General features: G+C 37.3%; 1 protein-coding gene across 3 annotated transcripts in view; it reads right to left on the reverse strand.

Moving 5' to 3' along the window:
- UNC79 (unc-79 homolog, NALCN channel complex subunit) overlaps window positions 1-25994 on the reverse strand; it is a 216357-nt gene that overhangs the window by 179397 nt on the left and 10966 nt on the right. For 2 of the 3 annotated variants that reach the window (XM_065871451.1, XM_065871450.1), the window contains exons 3-6: window positions 25707-25877; window positions 17035-17127; window positions 10521-10576; window positions 9713-9842 (exon numbers count right to left, since the gene is read on the reverse strand). In XM_065871451.1, coding sequence (XP_065727523.1) covers window positions 9713-9842; window positions 10521-10576; window positions 17035-17127; window positions 25707-25877 — 450 coding nt within the window. Of the gene's footprint in view, window positions 1-9712; window positions 9843-10520; window positions 10577-17034; window positions 17128-25706; window positions 25878-25994 lie in introns of those variants that run through there. The other variant, XM_065871452.1, reaches the window with a different exon arrangement.

A 25994-nucleotide genomic window follows, 5' to 3' on the forward strand; every position in this document is an offset into this window, starting at 1 on the left:
GTCAGACAGAGAAAGACAAATATTATATGTTATCACTTATACATGGAATCTAAAGATAAGAAAACATATTTACAAAACAGAAACAGACTCACAGACATAGAAAACAAACTTATGGTTACCAAAGGGGAAAGGTGGGAGAGGGATAAATTAGGAGGATGAGATGAATAGATACACATTATTATATACAAAATAGATAAACAACAAGGATTTACTGTATAGCACAGGGGACTATATTCATTATCTTGTAATAACCTATAATGGAAAAGAATCTGAAAAATAATATATATATACATGTATGCATATACATATATATATGAAACTGAATCATTTTGCTGTACACCTGAAACTAACACAGTATTGTAAATCAACTATACTTCAATTTTTAAAAGAGCAAAAACTGACAGCTCAACGGAAACAATGAAAACAAAAAGATCATTAAATACCTTCAAAGTACTGAAAGAAAATGCCAATCTAGAATTTTACACACTGAGAAAATATCTTTAAGAAATCAAGCCAAAACAAAGACATTTTCAGACAAACACTAACTGAGAACATGTATCCCCAGTAGAAAGGCACTAAAGGAAATACAGAAGGATATTATTAAGGAAAAACATTAAATCCTAGATGGGAGCTTACAGATATAAAAAGGGAAAAGAGCAAGAAAAAATCTAATGAATACTGACTGCAAAGAACAATAATAATTATGTTTTCTGTAATTATTAAAAATAGAAAGAGCATAACAGCATACATGAAAGTCAGGAGTGTGTAAAAGAAGTTAAAATCTTCTGCCATTTTACAGAAAAAGGTAAAAGTACTATTTTATACTGGACACTGACAAGTCAAAATGCATGGTGGGGCTTCCCTGGTGGCGCAGTGGTGGAGAGTCTGCCTACCGATGCAGGAGACACGGGTTTGTGCCCTGGTCCGGGAAGATCCCACATGCCGTGGAGCGGCTGGGCCGTGAGCCATGGCTGCTGAGCCTTCGCGTCCGGAGCCTGTGCTCCGCAACTGGGGAGAGGCCACAACAGTGAGACGTCTGCGTACCGCAAAAAAAAAAAAAATACATGGTGTATGTTAATCCACCCCACCCCCTTATCTATGGGGGATACGTTCCAAGACCCCCAGCAGATGCCTGAAACCATGGATACTACTGAACCCTGAGTATAATATGATTTTCCTATACATATATATCTGTGATCAAGTTTAATTTATAAATTAGGCACAGGGCTTCCCTGGTGGCGCAGTGGTTGAGAATCCGCTTGCTGATTCAGGGGACACACGTTCGATCCCTGGTCCGGGAAAATCCCACGTGCCACGGAGCAACTAAGCCCATGCGCCACAACTAACTGAACCTGTACTCTAGAGCCCGCGAGCCACAACTACTGAGCCCGTGCACCACAAGAGAAACTACTGCAATGAGAAGCCTGCACACCGCAAGGAAGAGTAGCCCCCACTCGCCGCAACTAGGAAAGCCCGCATGCAGCAACGAAGACCCAAAGCAGCCAAAAATAAATAAATAAAATAAATTTGTTTAAAAAAATTAGGCACAATAAAAATTAACAATAATAACTAATAATGAAGTAGAACAATTATAATATACTGTAATAAAAGTTATGTGAATGTGGTCTCTCCCTCTGAAAATATCTTATTGTACTGCACTCACCCTTCTTAAGATAATGTGAGATTACAATATCTGCATGATGAGATGAATTGAGATGAATGACGCAGGAATTGTGTTGTAGTGTTACACTACTATTGACCTTCTGACAATACACCAGAAGATGGATCTTCCGCTTGGGGTGATCCTGGATCATCAAGCCATGATGATGCTGATGATTGGATGTCAGGAGAATATGATGTCTATGGTTGGGAATCCCAGGTGGGACACTGCAGGAGGGTGTGAGATTTCATCATACCATTCAACACAGCACACAATTTTAAACTTATGAATTATTTCTGAAATTTTCCATTTAATATTTTCGGACTGCAGTTGACCGTGGGTAGACAAAACCATGGAAAGCAAAACCATGGGTAAGGGGGGACTACTGTAATCTCTAGGGTAATGTTTAAAATTAATGTTTAAAATGAATAACTCACCAGGACAGAGATGAAATATTTAAATATACCCAATTAGTGCAAAAGAGGCAAAAAGAGAGAAAAAAGAGAACACAAAAGGCAGGAGAAATAGAAAATGGTGGATTTAAAATCAAATATCCTAGTAATTACATTGCATATATATGGACTAAGAGTTTCAATTAGAAGACAAAGATCATGAAAACTGAGTTTAAAAAATAGAACTATATGCTACTTACAAGACACACATGAAATCTTAAATCTTAAAAAGCTGAAAACAAAAGGGTCGGAAATTTTATACTACACACACACTCATGAAAGCTGGTGTAGCTATATTAGAATAAAACAAAGTAGATTCTGATATTAAAAAAAGCATTACTAGAAATAAAGGCATGCATTTCATAATGGTAAAAGTTGCAATTCACCAGAAAGACAGTGTATTCTAAATTTGTCCACACCTAATAAAACAGCCTCCAAACTAATACAGCAAATACTGACAGAACTACAAGGAGAAATACACAAATCCACAGTCATCAGTGGGAGAGTTTAACATTCTACTCTTAGTAACTGATGGAAGAAACATACAAAAATGCAATAAGGATATAGAATATTTGAACTACACAATTAAGAAATTTTATTTAATTGATATATTTATATAGAACACAGTATCAAACAACTGCCAAATATGAGTTCTTTTAAGTACACAGGAATGTTTACAAAAATGACCATAAGCTCAGCCCTAAAGAAAGTAGGGCTTAAAACTGTCAGAGGAATGAAATAATACAAAGTATGTTGTCTGACTATAGAAGAGTCAAGCTATAAATCTATATAAAACTTCACTACGAAAATCCCCATATGATTAGAAATTAATCATCATCCTTCTAAATGACCCATGGGTCAAAGAGAAAACCATGAAGGAACTTAGAACTCAGCACAGCATAGGAGGTTTTAGCCCATACAACAAGGCAAGAGACATAAAAGCCTTAAGGACTGAAAAGAAGACATTAAACTGTTATCATTCAACAATAATATAATTGCACACATGAAAAATGTTTTAAAAACAAAACTACAGATTCATTATTAGAATTAAAAAGTGATTTATCAAGGTTGCTGGATATAAGATCAATATACTAGAATTAATTGCATGTCTATATACCAGTAAAAAAGAGTTAGAAAATGTAATTTCTAAAAGATATATCATTGACAATAACATCAAAATAAATAAATAAATACCTAGCAACACACTACATGAGACATAGGCAAGATATCTACACAGAAAACTACAAAACAGCATTGAGGGAAACTAAAGAAAGCCTAAATAAATGAAGAGAGATGCTATGCACATGGACTAGAAGATTCAATATTACACAGATGTCAGTTCTCCAAACTGATCTACAGATTCAAGGCAATTATCAATCAAATCCTAGTTGTTTAGGTATATGTTTGTGTGTGTTTAACTTGACAAACTCTTCAACTTAGCAAATAGCTAGGAATAACCTTGAAGGAGGAAGAGAAGAAGAAAGAACAGGAAGAAGAGAAAGCAGGGGAGACAAGCAAGAGATCAACAATTACAACAAGGTAGAAAGACTTGCACTGAAGGATATAAAATTTTATTATTAATGTACATTATTAATTCAGACAGTGTAGTATTGTGAAAAGGAAAAATACACAAATAGAACTAAATAAAGAATCCACAGACAGAGCCATCCTCAAATAGACACTTGATTTATGACAAAAATGGTACTACAGAGCAGTAATAAGGACGATATTGGGCTTCCCTGGTGGCGCAGTGGTTGAGAGTCCACCTGCCGATGCAGGGGACGCGGGTTCGTGCCCCGGTCCGGGAGGATCCCACATGCCGCGGAGCGGCTGGGCCCGTGAGCCATGGCCGCTGAGCCTGCGCATCCGGAGCCTGTGCTCCACAACGGGAGAGGCCACAATAGTGCGAGGCCCGCGTACCGCAAAAATAAATAAATAAATAAAAGGACGATCTTTTCAGTAAATGATGTTGAGTCGACTATCCATAAGAGGAAAAAAAAATTGTTCCTTACCTCACACCATACAGGAAAATTAGTCCCAGATACATCTAAATGTAAAATGTAAAAAACAAATATTCTATAAGATAATGAATAATATTGTCATAATTTTGGAGTAGGGAAAGATTTTCCTAGGATATAAAAAGCACTTTACATAATGAAAAAGATTGTTAATTTGATTACATTAAAAATAAGGAGCTCAGTTAATCAAAAGTCATCATTAAAAGAGAGAAAAAATAAGAAAAGATATTTGTAACATATGTAACTGATAAAGATTATATAAAGAGGATATCCAAATGGCCAATAAATATATGAAAAAGTGTTCAACTTCATTAGTAATCAGGGAAACACAAACTATAAGCACAATAAGGTACTCCTACAAATCCTCGAATATGACTACAATTTTGAAAACAAATAAAACTAAGTATTGCTCAAAATGTGAAATATAGACAAAAAGCGCTCTCATACACTACTAACGGTAGTACAAACTAGTACAACCATTACTAGTTTTGGAAAACTGTTTGCCATTATCCATTAAAACTGGATAGATTCATACCCTCTGATCCAATAATTCTACCCTAGGCATACATCTAGCAGACATGTGTTCATGTGTGTACCAAAAGATATGGGGAAGGATGTTCATGGCAGCATTATTTGTAAGAGCCAAAAAGTGTGAACCACCCAAATATCCATTAATAGTAAAATGGATACATAAACTGTGGTACATACATTCGGTAAAATATTGAGATATATATATATAGTAATAAAAATGAACAAAGTGCAGTTATGCTCAACCCACGGATAAATCACACAGACACACTGGCACACACACACAAATAATGTGTGATTCCATTTATATAAAATTTAACACTAGGCAAGAATGATCTCTGATGTTAGAAGTCAGGCTATCAAAGAAATGGGAACAAACCGACCCTGGAACTGAAGATGAACTGTGCTTAAGACAATGAAGACGATGCTGGTCAGACCACCAGTGACCAACTTCAAGGTGACGGTCACAGCTGACTGTGCTGTTTCTGTTGCGGCCTCCTCCCCTCCATCTATAAAAGCTCTTGCCCACTGACTGTTGGCGGGGCGGGGTGGAGGGGGTGTGGGAGGGAGGGAGTCGGCCTTTGGACAGGAGTCCCCCCGCCAACCCCCTTGTGTGCCAGCATCCAAAATAAAGCAAACTTTCCTTTCCAAAAAAAAAAAAAAAAAGAAGGCAGGCTAGTGGTTACCTGTGGGACAGAAGGAGAAGGTAATCATGGTAGTAAACATGGTGGGAGGTGTTCCACATATACTTAAAATTTGTATTTTTTTACATGTCTATAATGCACCAATAAAATGGTTTAAAACATTTTAAATTATGTGGACATAAAATCAATATAATAAAAAGATAAATAAGAAGTCAATGAGGAGGAAATTAGGACATAAAAGGACTGGTAGGCCTTCTTGTATTTTTAACTTGTATACAACTCAAGAATCCAACTCTACTAATGTAGGGTTAGCTATGTGGTAGACTAGACCAAAGTTTAACCTTGTAGTGCTATCTTAAGTCATTCTCGATCTACTTTTGCCACAATCTCGGTCTTGGGAAATTAGATATTGTGTCACATTTCTGTCCGCTAATTCAGATGGAAACTACACAATAACTTGTGTTCATCTTTGTTAACAAAGGCTAAATTATGTACTATTGGCACACTGTAGCAAGAAAATTGCTAAATAATTTCTTTCTCCCCCACAGCAGAGCTTTATAGAACAATATAATGGCTATTTCATTCCCAAGAAATTTGTAAGTTTTGTATCTTTAAGACTTATACTTAATGACCAAAATAATTGGGGTAGTTTTTGTTGTTGATAAATACTAATAAACTCAAAAGAAGCAAACATTGTAGATTACCAAATCCTCACTATTTGATCATCATCTTCATATGAGCTGTAAACATTCCCATGTTATTACGCTTTAAAAGCAATAAATAAATTAAATACATATATGTATAGTTAAAATTATGGTGAATTACTAACAATTATTAAATCTAGGTGGCTATATGTGTGTTCATATTGTTACTCTTTTGTTTGTTGTTGTTACAATGGCTTTCTTTTTTAAATTATTATTACAAATTTTATTTATTTATTTATTTATTTTTGGCTGCATTGGGTCTCGCAGGCTCTAGAGCGCAGGCTCAGCAGTTGTGGCACACGGACCCAGGTGCTCCGCGGCATGTGGGATCCTCCCGGACCAGGGCTCAAACCCATGTCCCCTGCCTTGGCAGGCAGATTCCTAACCACTGCGCCACCAGGGAAGCCCCCATAGTGTTACTCTTTAAACTTTTCTGTATTTGAAAAATGTCATAGTAAGGAGCGGGGGTAACTTTGTATAATTATATACAATATGACCTCTATTGTATTTTAAAATGCTCATCAAAAAAACTGGAGGGAAATATACCAAAATGTTAATAATGGTCATTTCTAGTTAGTATTTTTTCTTTCTTTCATATTTCTATAATTTTTCTAGAAGCAAATTTTCCTTTTATAAAAAATAAAATTTACTTTTTAAAAAGGAAATAAATCACTGGGAAGACATACAGTGTTGCTGGTCCCTAAGAAAGTATTTCATCTTTGAGCTTCCAAGTCCATAAAATTCTATCTCCACATAATTTTTTTATTGAGAATATTTAGGGTTTTAATGCCACCTAAATACCGAAGATACCCTTTAGTGCATATTTCATTGTCGAAAGCATTGCAGAAAATTTCTAGTGCTCCAGCTAAAGTTTAATTACAGAACTGAATTGAACAGAACAATGTAGATTTTCAATTAAGATGATCTAGGATCAAATTCAAGCTGTGCTCCTTTATTATCTGTGTGAACTTAGTGCTGTTACTTAAACTCTCTGTCCTACGCTTCATCTGTAACATTGCAATAAGAAAGCTACCTCTCAAGATTTTTGTAAGAATTAACTGAGAAAAATGTCTATAAAACCCAATATGGCGCTTGGTCCATAAATTTTGTTCAACTAGGAGAAGGCTAACATATTAAATGAGATTACAAGCAGCTAGAATGACGTCAGACAGACAGCCAGTGCTGGATAAATAGTAATACATAGATCAGAATGATTAATTTTTTTCAATGATCCCTTGTTTCCTGCACAAAACACGATGGTCAATTAGCATGGTAGTTCCAAGACAGCTGTTTCCCAGGGCCTTGGACAGAGGCTGGCAGGTAGAAGACAAATAATGACACACTGAAAGGATGGACGTGTGTGGAGATATGAGTACAAGAATGGACTGGAGAATGAATGCCTTTAGACAGAGACATCTTGTTCAGATAAGCCAAGAGAAGATGAGAGCATCTCTTCTGATCTCAGTAAGCATAGGCTGAGCTATTCTGGGGAGACAGGTTTGGCTGGCTCTTCCAAGAGGGTATGGTCACGGGGGTAAATGGAAGTGGCTGTCAGTTTGCCAGGCTTCTCATATGCTCTGAACAGGCAAATCTCATCATGTGGTTTCTCCATTTAAAACCTGTGCATGGGGCTTCCCTGGTGGCGCAGTGGTTGACAGTCCGCCTGCCGATGCAGGAGACACGGGTTCGTGTCCCGGTCCGGGAAGATCCCACATGCCGCGGAGCGGCTGGGCCCGTGAGCCATGGTCGCTGAGCCTGCGCGTCCGGAGCCTGTGCTCCGCAACAGGAGAGGCCACAACAGTGAGAGGCCCGCGTACCGCAAAAAAAAAACCAAAAAACAAAACCTGTGCATGGTTTCACTTTGCTGCTAGGATAAAATCCACATTCTTTCATGGGCCCTGTCAGACTTTCTGCTTCTCTCTGGCTTCTCTCCTCCTGTCCCTCCACTATCTGGCTGCATATGACTTTTTCCAGTTCCTAAATACGATCATGCTATCTTCGGCCTCCAAGTCTGAACCCATGCAGTTCCTTCTGCCTCAAACTCACATTTTAGCCGTTCATGATTCACTCCCCTTATGACTCTATCTATCGTGCGTATATCTTTCAGGCATCAGCTGACATGTCACACACTTGAGGACTTTCCTTGACAACTTAACCCTCCCCAAATTTGCCCACCATCAGGGTGAGTTCAAAGGCTCTTTCTGTGTGTTCCCACAGCTCTCTGTATTTTTGCTCTACCTCAGTGCTTATTACACTGTCAGGTAGTTTCCTGGTCTTTCCCCCAGCTGGAATGTTCACACCAATGTCTTAGCCTGTTTTATTTATCACTGTATCGCCAGTGCTTGGGATAATGTCTGGCTAATAGTAGATGCCCCATAAATATTTGCTGAGGAAATGAATGAATTTCCATATCTAGACTGCATTAAGCTCCATGGGGTCTGGTTTTGTGTCAGTTCTTCTAACATCAACACAAAGTATAGTGCCTAGCACTATACTTCTCTTTCCTATAGTACTCTTCAAATATGTATCAAATGAATAAATTTCATTTGATACTAGTTACCCATTCATACATCACATAAACGCTTATTTCAGGGATCTATTGAGAAGGGATTGGTGTCAAATATTTCCGTCATTTCACCTTTTATTTTATTAGTGCTTCCAACTTCTTGCTTTTACATTCAAATTATCCACTCAGCAACGCTTAAACATTCTCCACTAGCAATGATATAAAACATCAATGATACCAATTTCCATTTTTTAAATTTACCTACTATCTACCTTCATCATTTCAATTAATACTATTGTTACCACTAAGGCCAATATTATTTGTTCTGAGTTTAGAATAAGCCCACCAAGGACCATCAATACCTCTAACACTTGGCTTTAATCAGGAACATAAAACAGACACTTGAATTATGTTAAATCCCCTCTGAACTACCTCAAATCACCTTTGGAAAGATGAGTGATGCCAAGAAAAAAGTACTTTCTCAGAATATCAGTATACAACTCCACAATAACTTGAATAAAAGCTATGCCAAAATATCCATCTCTTCCATTTTCAGAAAAAAATATTACACAGTTAAGTGGGGGGAGAGGGTAGTCAGGGGCATCAGAAACTACATTAGCCATAGATTGCTTCTTTGATTTTATAACATATAAACATAAACTACATAAGGGTTAGTTTGTTTGGTTTTTGGTAAATATATGTCTTTACAATAAACTCAGTGTTTACTTGTTGGCGATTAATTATACCAGTATTCACCAATGGTTGAGTCTTCATGTCTACCTAGGCTTTCAGGGTCATTCAATTTTTATTTAGTGCCTGAACTGGTAATGTTGAAAGCACTCCAAGCCTTCTCAACAGAGCAGAATTAGCCACTTGGGATTTTGCTAAATCTGAGCCAATCTGCAGCATTACTGACTGCTCACGCCTTTGCAGTGATCAGCATTAGCGGTGTTAAGACCAGAGGCCAGGTGTACAGCAAGTGGGACTGAAACTTAACGTGGTTTGCTATGATGTCATAAAAGCTTTTGAAATTAATTTTAATTAATTTATTTTTATACCACCTAGTTTCAAAAAGGATTTATGACAATGTCTAAAGGCACAGTAAATTTAATCTAGCAAGATTAAAAAATACAAGCAAGTAAGGCAAATGTGGCACAGAAGAAATAAAGATGGGGCATCACAGAGCTATCCTAATCTTACCTGTGTACTGTAAGCCCCTGTACTCGCTTATTGCCCCAGGAGGTTTTAAATTGGGCCAGTAATGGAACAGCATTTGCACAGCTGGAGGTTTCACCTGTGAAGGCCCATAGGCTATCACATACAAAAGATCCTAAAGGAGACAAGAAGCATATTTTCACTAGCATCATCAAATAAAAATAAAGGTAGCTCATTCAATATTACCAAAGCAGTGAAAATTCTAATGGAGAGATTGAGGTGGTTAATTTCCCTGGAATCTCATCATCCAGATGGGCTTTGCAGATTAAATCACATTATAATATTTTTAAAATTATTTTTATGGGTCCTGTAAATAAGCCCCCCAGTAGTATTCAGATGTACACTATGTTTTAACAAATTCTTCTCTCCTCAGAATAACGTGAAAGAAAGATTTTAGAATAGCATAAAGCCAGTTTGCCAAATACTGCATTTTTAAAAACATTTCCCTAAAACATATTTCTTAATAATTCACATCTCCTATTTGAAAGAAGGAAGTTTCCCAAGCAACATTTCAAATCAAGTAAAACTGTCACATAATATAGTATCTGCTAAATTTCAAGAATAAGATATATCCAATTATATTTTCTGTCAAGCCACTGTGGTCTTCAAGTATCATTTCTGCTCTAAATGGTAAATAATTAACCAGTAAGGAAAGGATTATAAGTTCTACCATACCAAAATAATAAGACATCAATAAATTTGATCTAAACAATAGTTTTAATATGTAAACAATTTTTACTATATTATACAAATTGAACTTGTGACTATGAGTTTAATGTGGTCCCAAACTTACTTTCCAGACTTCTTGTTTATATTTCATGAGGCATTCCAATAATTGACAATGATATACTGTAAGGAAGAAAATATAATTTGAACGTGAAATGTAAATACCAGACAAAAGGTCCTTTAAAATAAACTATATTAGTCTAAATTATATTAGACTTTTCACTCTAATCATTAAACTAGAAATTACTTATTTTCATATATTCATGCCTTTCAAAACTCATAAGCCCTTGACTTTATCAAGCTTTATTCCAAGATCCTTGAGAAGTATTTTATTCATCTTAACAAAGGAAATATTAAGAAAACTCCCTAGTAATCATACTTTTATAACATAAACTTATATCAATGTAATCAAGAACTGCACGGGGAAAAAAATAGCCTAACAGGATCATAATAACAGCTTACATTTATTGAGCGTTCATTATGTGCCAGGTACGGAGCTAAGAGCTTTATGTATTATGTATCTCATAACCACCATGTTGCAGTTAAAAAAGTGAGGTTTAGTTTCCTACCTTGCCCAAGGTTGGACAGATAGCAAGTGACAGACTGATGGATTAGAATGGCAGTCTTTTATCACCAACTCCATCTTGTTGAGGAGTCCTTAAAAGCTATACAACAGCAATCTTCTTTGATTTGCCTATGTTTACTTGAGGAATAAAGATACTTGCACCTTAGTTAGATACCCGTTTTATACCTTCCCTAATCTATCTGCCAACCCTATCATGGCACTGAAGCAGGTCTCCCTTTAGTCACCGATGACCTCCATGTCGTTCAATTCTATGGACATTTATCAGTCTGCCTCCCACTTGACTTTCAGCAACATTTAGTACTGCTGACCACCCTCTTTCCTTGACTTCATGACTGACCCTCTCCTACTACCTGTGGCAGACACTGTTGTTGCTACTCAACTGCTATCAACAACCCTTTCTTCCTTGTTCAGCTCCCAGTACACAGACTGCCAAGCAAGACAATTTCCCAGATTCTGTTGCAGCTAGGGATGGCCATGTGACTCAGTGCTGGCCAGCAAGACCTAAGAAAGAATCTGCTGAGGAGTTTCTGAGACTCATTTTTCCTCTTTGACAGAAGGAAAGAGGCACACCAGGAGACCTTTCTCTGATTACCCTGACTGATCCTATTTTTGATAGGATTTGATGGGATATATTTTTGAAACCTGTTTTTAGATGTAGTTGTGTAAGAATATAATAACCTCCACTGTGGCATATCTTGCAAACATGAGGAGAAGTTCAAGAGAAACACAGAGATGGTCTCTCAGGCCCCTGATACTGCGGAGCTGTCTCCAAGACTTCTTCTTCCACTGGGCCAGTATCTGTTGGAGCTCCTGAAGGCCTGGTCATAAGTCAAATCCACTTTTCATTCTGTGCTCTCTTGTAAGCAATGTCACACTCATATACAGCAATATATCAGAGATACTGCAGGTTCCATTCCAGATCATAGCAAGAAAGCAAATACGGCAATAACGCAAATCATACAAATTTTTTGGTTTCTCCATGCATATAACAGTTATGTTTGCACTATACAAACATTAAGTATATTAATGTATACTTTATATAAACATAAAGTATATATTAAGTAGTCTATTAAGTGTGCAATAGCAATATATCTTAAAAACCAGTGTACACACCTCAGTTTTAAAATATTTCATTGCTAAAAAATGCTAACCATTGTCTGACAATGCAGGGTTGCCACAAAACTTCAATTTATAAAAAACACAATATCTGTGAAGCACAGTAGAGCAAAGTGCACTAAAAGGAGGTATGCCTGTACAACTTCAGGTACCCTCTATATGCAGTTCAGTGAATAGCACTGGACACTTACATGAGGGCTCAAAGTTCGTTACTTCTAGCCCAGAACTCAGTTCTGGGTTCAGAATACAACTTCCTAATTACTGTTACCTCTTTTTTCTGAAGAAACCTGATTTTTTTGCATTTTTGTGTTTTGGATATGTATAACTATTACTGAGGTTATGTGTGATTTTTTTCCACAGCTTTATTAAGATATAATTGACATATGACATTGTATTAGTCTAAAGTATATCATCTCCTCTCAAATGCCTCAAAGACACTTCTAACATAACATGTCCAAAGTAGACCTCATGATCTTCCCTTAGAAACCTGGTCTTTCTCTTCCGGTGTCTCTTTTGGCAGTGAATGGAACCACCATGCACCCAGTTCAGAAGCCAGAATGCAACCATATCCAATACATCACCACACCCTATCAGTTCTACTTCCTAAATAGCTCTCAGATGTATCCACTTTTCTCGGCCTCAATCAACCCTGACTTTTACATGCCTACACAAATGCAATGGCCTCCTCATGGGTCAATCTGTATCCATTCCAGCTCCTTCTTAATCCATTCTCAACTGCAGCTCGGGTGACACACACACCACCACTCAAAGTCCTTCAGCACTTTTCCATTAGACTTGGGATAAACGCAGGACTCCCAGAGCCCACGACATCCTGCATGTTCTGGCCTGCAGAAGTCTACAGTCTCATCTCACACCAGGCAGCCCTCACTCTGAGCTCCAGCTACAATGACTTTTCAGTCCCACCTGCTTGCCAGGCTCCCTTCTGACATATGAGATTCCTCTGCCTGGAAACCTCCACTCCCTGATAGGCCTTGTTAATGCTACTCATCCATCAGTCCTCAGACCAAACGTTATATTCCCAGAAAAGCCCTCTCTGACCTCTTCAATAAAAGAAAAATCCCCTTTTATAGGGTCTCATCATAGCACAAGGTACATCTTTCGAAGAACCTGTCACAATTGAAACTGGGCATTGGCTGTTACAATTATTTGATTAATGTCTTCTCCTTCCACCACACGATAAGCTTTATGAAGAGAGGAAAGGGGTCGGTTCTGTTTTACTAATTATGGTGTTCCCAGTGCCTGGCACATGGCAGATACTCAGTAACTGTTTGTGGAGTATATAAATGGTCCTCTAGACTTGGAATTTTCTGAAGTCATGACTGAGTTCTCAAGCACAGATGCTCCGGGGTACTTTCTCTTACACGGTGTCTGCTATTCTCCGTATGTTTGCTACACGAACCTTGCTCAGAGGAGTACACTGACTGCCCATGAACAGACCTAGAGAGCCCCTTTATTTAAACTGCTTCCCCTCCTCAAAAATATACAATGGAGAAAAGACTGTCTCTTCAATAAGTGGTGCAGGGAAAATTGGATAGCTACATGTAGAAGAATGAAATTAGAACACTCCCTAACACCATACACAAAAATAAACTCCAAATGGGTTAAAGACCTAAATGTAAGGCCAAACTCTATAAAACTCTTAGAGGAAAACATAGGCAGAACACTCTTTGACATAAATCGCAGCAAGATCTTTTTGACCCACCTCCTAGAGTAATGAAAATAAAAACAAAAATAAACTAATGGGACCTAATGAAACTTAAAAGCTTTTGCACAGCAAAGGAAACCACAAACAAGACGAAGAGACAACCCTCAGAATGGGAGAAAATATTTGCAAACAAAGCAACAGACAAAGGATTAATCTCCAAAATATACAAGCAGCTCATGCAGCTCAACATCAAAAAAACAAACCACCCAATCCAAAAATGGGCAGAAGGCCTAAATAGACATTTCTCCAAAGAAGACATACAGATGGCCAACAAACACATGAAAAGATGCTCAACATCACTAATTATTAGAGAGTGCAAATCAAAACTACAATGAGGTATCACCTCACACCGGTCAGAATGGCCATCATCAAAAAAATCTACAAACAATAAATGCTGGAGAGGGTGTGGAGAAAAGAGAACCCTCTTACACTGTTGGTGGGAATGTAAATTGATACAGACACTATGGAGAAGAGTATGGAGGTTCCTTAAAAAACTAAAAATAGAACTACCATATGACCCAGCAATCCCACTACTGGGCATATACCCAGAGAAAACCATAATTCAAAAAGACACATGCACCCCAACGTTCATAGCAGCACTATTTACAATAGCCAGGTCATGGAAGCAATCTAAATGTCCATCTACAGAGGAATGTATAAAGAAGATGTGGAACATATATACAATGGGATATCACTCAGTCATAAAAAGGAACAAAACTGGGTGACTTACAGAGATGTGGATGGACCAAGAGAGTGTCATACAGAGTGAAGTCAGAAAGAGAAAAACAAATATTGTATATTAATACATATATTGTATATTAATACAAATATTGTACATATATATGGAATCTAAAAAAATGGTATAGATGATCTTAATTACCAAACAGAAATAGAGACACAGACATAGAGAACAAATGGATACCAAGGGGGAAAGGGGTGGTGGTGGGAAGAATTGGGAGATTGGGATTGACTCGTATACGCTATTGATACTATGTATAAGATAGACAACTGATGGGAACATACTGTATAGAACAGGGAACTTTACTTAATGCACTGTAGTGTTCTAAATGGAGGGGATGTATGTATATGTATGGCTGACTCATTTTGTTGTGCAGTAGTAGAAATTAACACAACACTGCAAAGCAACTATACTCCAATGAAAATTTTAAATAAATAAATAAATAAATTGCTTCCCCTCCCAGAATGCCCCATTTACCTTATCAATCAAAATTCTATCCGTATTTTAAGACCCATTCTTTGCTCAAGTGGCACAAAGCCTTTCCTGATCATTTCAACCCACAGAGTTCCCTTCTCTGATGAATTAATACAGCCTATAGTATTTATTTGGTACTTTTTACATGCTACTTTACATTGTAAATTAATGACTTATGTAAACATGCCTAATCTTCCCAATAAGACATAAGCTCCACAGCAAGCATCATATCTTACATTTCAGGGTGGTTTTCACAATGCCTAGCATGGAGCCATGTACACAGGGGTTATGCAATGAATTCCTGGTGCCTGAGCAAGAACGCTGCTCCATCCTTGATACACAATCAGCTACAAGGACCAGGCTGCCACTTGCTGTCTCCCCCCAGTAAAAGTTCAAAGGATAATGATGCCCTACCCGCTTGATCTCAGAGAGTCCCCTGGTGGATAGCACCTCACTTCTTATGTTTCCCCCATCGTAAGATTAATTTGGGGTCCCAAATGTCATTCTTAGTATAGAATAGCTAGCTATACACGTTCCCCCATGAACAGATGAAGATACAGATTAAGAAATAACAGAAGTATTTGATCACTGTGGTTTCCCAATGAAACGTTCAACTCCAAGAAGACAATGGCAGATTGCAGAGATCCGTGTTGCTGTTTACTGAGCAGTGCTTATGATGTGTCAAATCACTATGCTAAAGAAGCACTTCACACACACTTAAGTCATTAAATCCTCACAACAACATTTTAAGGTACTACAGGAAGAATTCCCATTTTATAGATGAGGGAACTTGGTCTTAGGGGAGTTAAAGAACTTGCTCAAGGTTAAGCTACCTGGCAATCTGCGCTGAGCTCAGATATGAACCCACATACCCTTAACCTCAAAGCACACGATTCTACCCAACCTGCTCTACTGCCTCCCAACTTCGAAATTAGGACCAAACCCTGATGATGAGACTTTAGTTAACTAACTAGATTCTATGTGAAGGGGTTTTCTTCAGGACATAAAATCTAATAAATATAAATGACATTGTGAGGATCCTTTAAGCCAGAGTGAGACACGAGGTATAACTTCCCCAAAAATATACATTTTAATTAAACGCACATAATAATCATAAGGAATTTCATATTTAAAGGATGACACTCCAGGCTAAGAAGCATTAAGATTTTAAATGAAAAAAATTGTTTTCCTTATGCTGAGTCAAAAACTCAATTATTATTCATTATGTAATTAAGCAGAAGGCTGAAAACAGGGCCACCAAATTTGTTCACTTTCCAAATGAAAATAAAAACTGAGTTCATATCTTAGCATGTGACTCCAACAGTCAGCCCCCTTTTAGGTCAGTTTCCCAAAGTTCATCTGCAATTACACTGATGAATGGAAATCCAACAGAATATATCAGATTATATCTGTCCCACATTACTAGAAATCAAAGAAACACAGATCAAAATGACATATTACTTTTTATCTGTCCATCTCTATACAAATGTTATAATAACACTCAGTGACAGGTTACAATGTACTTTCACGTATAATTAGTGGGAATGTAACGAGCGATTTATGTGCAAGGATATTCATGTGGTGTCAGAGTAGCGAATTCACAAAATAGTCCCAGTGGTTATCTTTAGTTGTTAGAAGTGCAGGTGATTTTTATATTTCTAATTTAATTATTTCTATATATTTATATTCAAGCAATTTCCAGTCAGTGTTCTAAAACTGTGTTCTCAGACATTCCAAAAAGATCAGTAGTCAGCAAGATGACTGCTAATAGCAAGAGGCAAAGGAAATTTATTTCAAGTTGAAAGTCTGTTTTCTAACACATCTCCAGTTTCTATTTACCAAGAGAAGTTCTTCTCACATGAGAATTCCTAGCTTGCTTATTTGATGTCTTATTTAATTATTGGTTTGGAATTACTGAAGCCATCCAAATTTTCACTTACCTGGATTGGATGTGTACTGCATTGCAATCATTAGCATGGATGATGCGGAGAGATTAACGTGGGCAGGAACACCTTCTCTCCTTGAGGAGCCCACTGAAACCAAAATTTTTTTGATTAGACACAATTTATTTATATATATATATATATATTTATATATTTGTACATTTATATTTAGTTGCTACTTTGCATAGAGCATGAGAGCTGAGAAGAAACTTGAAAAAAAAATCAATAGAAGTTTTGCATAAATAAAACCACAAAATTTGTCCTAGCCTACAAACGCTACAGTAGTCATTATCATAGGCACATTTAGGGAGAATCTTCTAGGAGCACGAGTAATGCCAGAAGGTAATGTAATCGTTTTATCAGAATTGTACTTAAATGTGATCTCTGTTTCCAAGATGTTTATATCTAGGTAGAAAAGAAAGAAAAAACAGAATCCTCCATGTACCCAAATATAAGGCATATTGAAGGTTATCCAAATAAGAAGGTAAAAATAAAACATTTTTGAACATGACTTGAATGCATTAACTTTAAGAGATGCAGATGAAAGAGTCTACTTTTAATGGGTACCATATGCATTTAGTTATATCAATTTCAAAATTATTTTCAACTCTCACCTATCATTAAACAATTTTATTCAAACCTTCACATGTAACTTCATCATCATAATCACCATGACAATCACTTTTTTAGTTTTCCAGAGCTTACCATCTTCACATCCACCTGAGTTGTTTGAAATACAGCACTTTTTGAATCTGTGAATAATGCTGTTGCTGGACATTTTATCCTATCCCGCAGTATTCAATCACAAAGTCAGTTGGTTTCTTCAAAATTCATCTTTTAGCCGTATAATTGTGATCTCCATGTGATAACCACTTACATACTGCTTTTAAGAGACATCTTTAAGTGGCTTGTTTAGGATGACATCCAATACTGTATTAACTTTCTTTCTCTTTCTTTTTTAATAGAGGGTATCAGGTAACCTCTATAAGCATCCAGAACTATCACTGATGGAGGTCATTCGGGGTAATATGCTGTCCCCAGAGTATTTTATTATTCTAAACACAGTAACTGAGAAAGGGCCCACAATACTTTACAAGGACTCAAATATAAAATGAATTCCTTTTCTCAGGATAATTGCAGGAATAGCAGAAACCTCTCCTTAGAGCTGGGCTCCTGTAGCAAATTGTCAAGAAAGCATGAACAGAACAGTAAACAGTGACTATAACACCCTCAAAAAGTCAACTCTCAATTTCCAACACATACTGCAGAAGACCATCAACATAGACAACAAGAAAAAAGCAGATAACCCTAAAATCTGCTTTATTTTAAAGTATTAAAGTGCAATGTGTGGGAATAGTATCTCACCTATAACCGACAAGAATAAGGCAACTTATAATAAAACACAGGTATAAAAGAATCATTCAAGCACTAATAAAAGGTTTGTTGTATAGTAAAGTAGAGAAGACAAAAAAAAATTTAACACGATTCTTCTTTTTAACGTAAAAAAACTGAGCACCACAATGGACAGTGGCCTTTACAATAGCTTTAAAGAAATAAACAAACAAAACAGATCTATAATTAAGTTCCATTTACCTGAGTTTGCTTTTATTAGTAACTTACTGCTGGGCTGCTGCTAACCCACTAAGCAGGTGATATTCAGGTACATAAATTAGTTTGGTTTTACAATATAAATAAGAATTAGTTATTATACAAAGATGTGAGGATCAGCTCACTGCTCTTAGATGTTAAAGCTGATTAATCAAATACGATTAATCAAGGAAAACAATCTTTGTGCCAAATCCTAAAGAACAAGATTCAGTTTCAGAGTTTAGACAGGGAGGTGGTTCAAATTCAGCTTCCAGGGCCCCATACCTAGAGAGTCTAACTCAATCAGTTTGGAAGCAGGAAAGCTATATGTTTAATAAGGACATCAAGTGATTCTGACCAAGTGGGTCTTAGAGCTGCATTTGTACTACTACAGGAATGAGAACAAGAAAGGAAATACTCAGTAAGGTGTCCAAGTGTGGGAGGAATAATTGCATGCCCTTGTGTTCTTTCTTTAAGGGGGAAAAAAAGCAAAAGAAAGTGTAGTCTTTGACATACGCAAGGAAAAATAATTATATGTATACTATATCCATTCCTTTTGGGACAAGTGTTTTCACCTTCATTTAAACTCATTTCAAACTTTTAAACTATAAGTGTTTCTAAAAAATGAAAACTACTTATTAAGGTAGGCTGAGAAGCACTGTGCCTGTAGGCCTTTAAAAATGGGAGAGATGGGACTTCCCTGGTGGTCCAGTGGGTGGGACTCCACGCGCCCAGTGCAGGGGGCCCGAGTTTGATTCCTGGTTGGGGGACTGGATCCCGCATGCATGCCACAGCTAGGAGTTCGTATGCTGCAACTAAGAGATCCCGTGTGCTGCAGCTAAGATCCAGTGCAGCCAAAATAAGTAAATAAATAAATATTTTTTTTAAAAAAATGGGAGGGCTTCCCTGGTGGCGCAGTGGTTGAGAGTCCGCCTGCCGATGCAGGGGACATGGGTTCGTGCCCCAGTCCGGGAATATCCCACATGCTGCTGAGCGGCTGGGCCCGTGAGCCATGGCCGCTGAGCCTGCGCGTCCGGAGCCTGCGCTCCGCAACGGGAGAGGCCACAACAGTGAGAGGCCCGCATACCGCAAAAAAAAAAAAAAAAAATGGGAGAGATGCCCAAATGTCTCAGATGATTTAGATGAAGTTTATTTGGAGAACAGGACAAATGGCTCGGTGACCTCTGAATGTCCCCCCTACCCCTACAAATCTACGCTCTCCCTCAAGAATGGTCAGCCACAAAGCCAAGAGTGCTCCAGCCCTCAGAAACCGGCTCCAATATTTCTATAAACAGACAGCGCCTTGCAATTTCATAGCTTTCTAACAGACTGAACAAAATCACCACAATTCTAATTTAATAAACATGCAGAGGTACACATCATTTATTGAATCTTGTTAAAAAGGCACGAGGCAAACAGATGTGCATCTTGTCCCCATGAGGGTGTCTAAGGTCAAAGCTACACATGATGGAAGGAAGCAGAGAAGTAATAAAAATAAGAAAATTTTATATTTAATGTTGTGCTCAGAAAATACAATTAAGTTTTAAGACCTATTCCCTCATCTTCCTAGCACCACCAAAACAATCATTACCACCATCCCCTCCTTCTATGAACAATAACAATTTCTTAATCTGTTTCTGCATTTTATAATTCCTAACGTGTTATCATGTATAGCTCTTATATGATTCTCATTAAAAAAAAAAAAGGTATATGGGAAAAGCCATCTTATAAACGAGAAACCAAATTTTGCATGTGAATACCAACCTAATTATTAGGACTACAGCCTGTCACTTGACTTCACAGCTAATGTGCTAGTCACTTATTTATTCACAGAGTATTTTTCTTTTCAGTATCCAGACATTGTTCTAGGCCCTTGAGACACAGCCATAAATAAGATAGGCAAGTCTTTGTCTTTATGAAGCTTAAATGCTAGAGCTGTGCTATCCAATATAGTAGCCACATGTGGTTAAATTTAAACTAATTAAAAGTAAACTAAATTAAAAACCTCTCTCTCACTAGATACATTTTCAAGTGTTCAGTTGCCACATGTGGCTAGCGGCTATTCTACTGGACAGCACAGAATTTTATATAACATTTCCATCATTGCAGAAAGTTCTGTGGACAGCACTGTTCCAGAGGAACAGGCCACCAAATACCTGTGAAGAAATATAAAGCAGGGCCAGGGAATACGCAGAAAGCAATGGAAGGTCCTATTTTAGCTTGAGAGTAAGGAAGGGCCTCTGGGAAGACTATGATACTTGAGCTGAGACCTGAAGGGAATGAGGAAGCAAATCACGTGACCATTTGCACGAAGGGCTTTTGACACAGAGGAAAAGCAAAAGCTTGGTGCCTTTATGAAACTGCAGAAAGGCCCATATGGACAGAGCAGAGTGAACATTAGCAGACACAAGTGATGAAGTAGTGAGATAAGCAGGGCCCACATCACAAGGCAGAGGGCCTTGTGGGCCACGGAAGGGTGTTGAATTTGATTTGTAGGAGTGATCGGAGGCTATTACATGTTTTCGAAGAGGCAAGTGACATGATCTGACTCACATCTTTGGAGGATAGCTCTGGCTTTTTGGTGGAGAGCAGGCTGTAGGGGGGCTAAGACTAGAAGCACGGAGACCGGCTCAGAAGCTATTGGTCTGGTCCAGATGAGAGACAGTGGCAAGAAGTGGTCTGAATTGAAATATATTTAAATAAACCCCACTAGTCTTATACCTTTTTAAGGGGTAAAGGTAAGGGAATCACCTGGGAAGAAGAAAAACATTCTGATGCCCGTTCTACCACATGACAGAACCATTTCCTGTGCTGCCTGGATCAGCAAGTGGCCTCTGTTTGTGGAAAGCAGAGGCAACTGTGTTCCATGGGGTAGGGTTTGAGCGTAAGATACCTGTGCTGTCAGAAGGTCGTATCAGTTCAACATAAAGGGAGGACTAAGACACCATGAACCTGAAGTCTATGTAGCATTAAAATATGTGCAGATTGGTAGATTAATAAAAAGTCACAGAGACAGGATTGCCCATCAACACTGCAGAGGTGTTCTGTCAGGTTCTATGAGATCTAAACCTGACACAGCAATTACTGTTGTTATACAACACACTCTAGGGGGGAAAAATCCCAAGCCTCAGCAGATGGCCCGTTATTATTTCAAGCAATATTTAAGATGATAAAATTTCAGGACAACATGTGATTTTGAGCAGAATATTGGAATTAGTTGCAATGGGATTTGACATGGCCGTTATCTGACTGAGTGTTACACATTGATATAACATCAGACAATATTCAAAGGTCATTCCCATATGTTATGTCATGGCCTTCACAACAAACATCGTGATGTAGACAGGTGAGGTTATGATTATTCACAAATTTACAGCTAAAGAAACTAAAGTTTGATAAGGTTGAGAGATTCAGTCTACAATTCAGCCCTTCTGGATTCCTATTCCAAAACATTTCCCACAATTCAATAATAAAGCTCTTAAAGTATAGTAAGATCTACTTTATAAAAACAATCATTAGCTAATAAAACAGATTTTATATATAAAAGATTATTCGAATACCATCAATATCTTGTGTTGGTATTTTACTGTCTTTTTTCTATTATCTTTACTTACTAGTGTTTGGAAGATCATAGAACATAACACACATCCTCTGTAGTAGCGATAGAACAAAAAAATGATACAGGGCCAATGGTTTGGAAGCAGACCTTCAATTAAATCATACAATTGCTTTTAATTCAATGCAAAGAGGATGAGTGATTTTTGAGGAAATTTAAGTTGGAAAAGAAACTAGATGAGACTGCACAGTTCAGGATACCAAGATACCGCTAGAAGGCTCTTTCACTGATTTAATTGTTCAGCTTTACTATTCACTTTAAAATAATGTATCCTACGTCACATAATGCTCATTTGGGACCCGCTTTTTCTTCTCTCTGCCAAAATATCATCTTCCCAACATCCATATTTCAATTTGGTCCACAAATCACAGAACCTTTGTGGAAAAAGAGAGGTTTCCATGGTGAAATGCAAATGACTTTTTCAATTCTTAGTAACTCCTTTAATATATAAACAAAGCCTATTGCACACATGTGGAATAAAAACAAGTGTATCTTAATATATACACAAGGAAAGAGTTAACAAGAACAGGTTATGTCAAAGGGAATTTGTATAATAAATTGCAGTTTGCTCTGCAGCACCTCAAAGGAGTTATTTAAAATAAAAGCAACAGTACTTGGTTTAATGACAAAAATGACATAAAAGACATAACTGATATACATGCAGGGCTCTTAAACTGAAGGAGCTGCAATACCTCATTAGGTCCACTTGAGAGCTCAGACTTTCATCTTCTAAGTCCTTAATGATATAATCATTTAACACCTGAAAAACTGTCCATGTATTACATTTGACCTTGTGAATACCATACCAAAGAGATAAAAGCCTTTTTGTCTCAAAGACTTTATCAAGTACTCAGAAAATGCAACATCCTTCATCTCAGGCCTGAAATAAAAATATTCTCGAAGAAGTTAAATGCTCCCCTCTTGTTCTGGTCAGAATTTCTACACACTGAAACAACTTCCAAAAATAAAACCAACATGGGTGCAAACAACAGGCACACGTTCTCACATCAATTCAGTTTGACTTGATTAATCTGGAACTCCATCCCCTCCATCTTTGGATCTACGTCCTTTGTATCTACTCTATGAAGGAATAAGTACAAAAGAAATGCCTGAATGGTTTAATAGAATTTGGCTTTAAAGATTAGTACCACAATTTCTTTTCAAAGATTTAAAGATGACACAGACTGGCTACTGTTGATGAGAAATGAGAAAGTCAGAACTAGGAGACTAAAACCAGAGCAGCAAAATAAATGAACCAGATCAGCGATTGCATTGGAGGAAGATATGTGCCTCTTACGTAAAATAAGATTGATGCTATTTAACCTAGAATTATTAAGACAGAAATAACCTTAGAGATGCAACATTATTCTCTAAACCTCTCCTTTACAGTAAAAAAAAAAATGGAGACAAAAATGACTTGTCCCTACCCTTTAAACGAACACCAAGCTACTCCACTAATAAGCACTAAAATTTTCACACAATTTTTGTAAACTCAACTTACTATTTTGTTCTCCTTAGTTGCCAAGTTCACACATTTAAATAAGTAAGGATTCCAATGTGACTACAAGGCATGTTTTGGGGTCTGCTTCTAATTAAGCAGAAATTAATAATCAAGGGTGAAGAAACAAGTTGCCAGCTGTCACATGCTCGTTTGCTCTTTATAAATTCAAGGGCCTGAAATATGCACTACATCTCCCAAAATTATTAACTTATTTCTAAGAAGGAAGGATACAGTGAATTTACACTCGTTATTAGAAAGATGCAGCCTCACCTGCTATTCTTAAAAGAAAAAAATTTCTATGCCTAAGTTTAACAGTTAACATACTTATTAAAAAAAATACAGGGGTGCCTCCCTGGTGACACAGTGGTTGAGAGTCCGCCTGCCGATGCAGGGGACACGGGTTCGTGCCCCGGTCCGGGAAGATCCCACATGCCGTGGAGCGGCTGGGCCCGTGAGCCATGGCCGCTGAGCCTGCGCGTCCGGAGCCTGCGCTCCGCAACGGGAGAGGCCACAACAGTGAGAGGCCCGCGTACCGCAAAAAAAAAAAAAAAAATACAACTATGCAATCCTAAGGCTGTATCCATAAGCAAGTACTTGTCAATAAGGATACACAGAACCAAGAAAGAGAACGATCAAATATTCTATTACTTGAACAGTAAAATCAGTCTGCTAATTTTTTAAATAGCTATATAATTTAGGCAGAAGTCAGACTCTTTGTTTAAAAGACTTGAAAATTACAATTCCATAGCTAAAATTAAACTGAATTGTAAAATAAGTAAATGTGGCTCAAAGGTACATATGTTTACCAACTGTTATTACAAAGCAACAACTTTAATAAGATCATAAAAGTACATAACATTAAAACAGTGAAAAATGATCTCTAGGAATTGAATGTGACCAACACAGGCATTATTATAGAACAAGAGTTGAGGGAAGGAGAGAAGTAAACTAACACTTATTGAACACTAGGCATTGTGCTAGCACTCTATCAACATTCCAGTTAATCATCTCAATTGTCACAGCGACCTTATGAGGCAGTATTATCATTATTCTCATTTTACAGGTAAGAAACAGAAAGGTTAGGTAACTTGCCTAAGCTCACACAGCTAGTTGGTAGCAGAGCTGTGATTTGAATCTAGATATGTTTGACTCCTAAACCCATAATCTTTTCAGGTTATCTACTGAAACGTAAATTAATTAATCACCCATTTCTTTTAAAAAATACTCTAGCAGGACTTTGATCATAAAAAACACAACCCAACTTATTTTTTTCTCTCTGTTATCACATCTGGAAAGCCTGCAGAATTAAGTTTATAAAAGTGAAACAGAATTCATATCGATTCCATGTTTATAAGAGTACCTTGCACATGAGTTGTAAATTGCAGCTTTTTACAAAGTGTTTTCATAAATTTTGACTCATTTTGTCATCACAGCACCCCTGTGAGGGAAAGCTGATGATATCATCATTCTGGAGATGAGGTTTCAACTATGTCAGTCGCCCAACCTCATATCATACGTCAGATTTCAGATAGAACTGAGACCACAGGAGATCTACGTATCCTGATTCTATCCATTGCTCTTCCTGACACACCCTACTTCTTTCAGATGCAAAAGATAAGAATTACTACATCAAAGGCAACACTTTGCTCCACCCTCTTCTCTAAAGTAGCCAAAAAATACCATAATTTATGTGGAGGAAATACAGACTGTGCCTTGACATGTTCCTTCTTCCTATCCAATAAGATCAAACTAAGTGAATACAACAGTTCTAAGGTATAATTGTCTTTTCATTTCTTTGATGTTCACCATACTATTCATGCTGAAATAACTGAATTTAAATCAAAGCACATGTATACAGCAAGTGATTCCATTATAATCTTGAAAATCTGTAGCCTAAACAGCAAAAGCAATTTCCATTCATACAACACATAAAAATAATCTAGTATTAGGTAAGACCGAACTTACATATAGCCATTGGTAGAAAAGATGTGCTGAGATATTCAATAATATCCTTGTGCAGAAACGGAGGAAAGGTAGCTAAAGTTGATATCATCGTGTAGGGCAAAGTACTCAGAATATCATCATTGAGAAAGGGGAGCAAACACGTAGTTGTATAAAATATTGACTGTCCAAGATCTACAAAACGAAATGAAGTAATCAGTCACTGAATATTTTGCCATCTAACAAAAAATGCTAATTTTACATTTTAAGTTTTTATGAACTGGTTTAAATTATAAGCAACCATCACTCCCT

This window comes from Phocoena phocoena, chromosome 2 (genome assembly GCF_963924675.1).
Source record: "Phocoena phocoena chromosome 2, mPhoPho1.1, whole genome shotgun sequence".
NCBI lineage: Eukaryota > Metazoa > Chordata > Mammalia > Artiodactyla > Phocoenidae > Phocoena > Phocoena phocoena.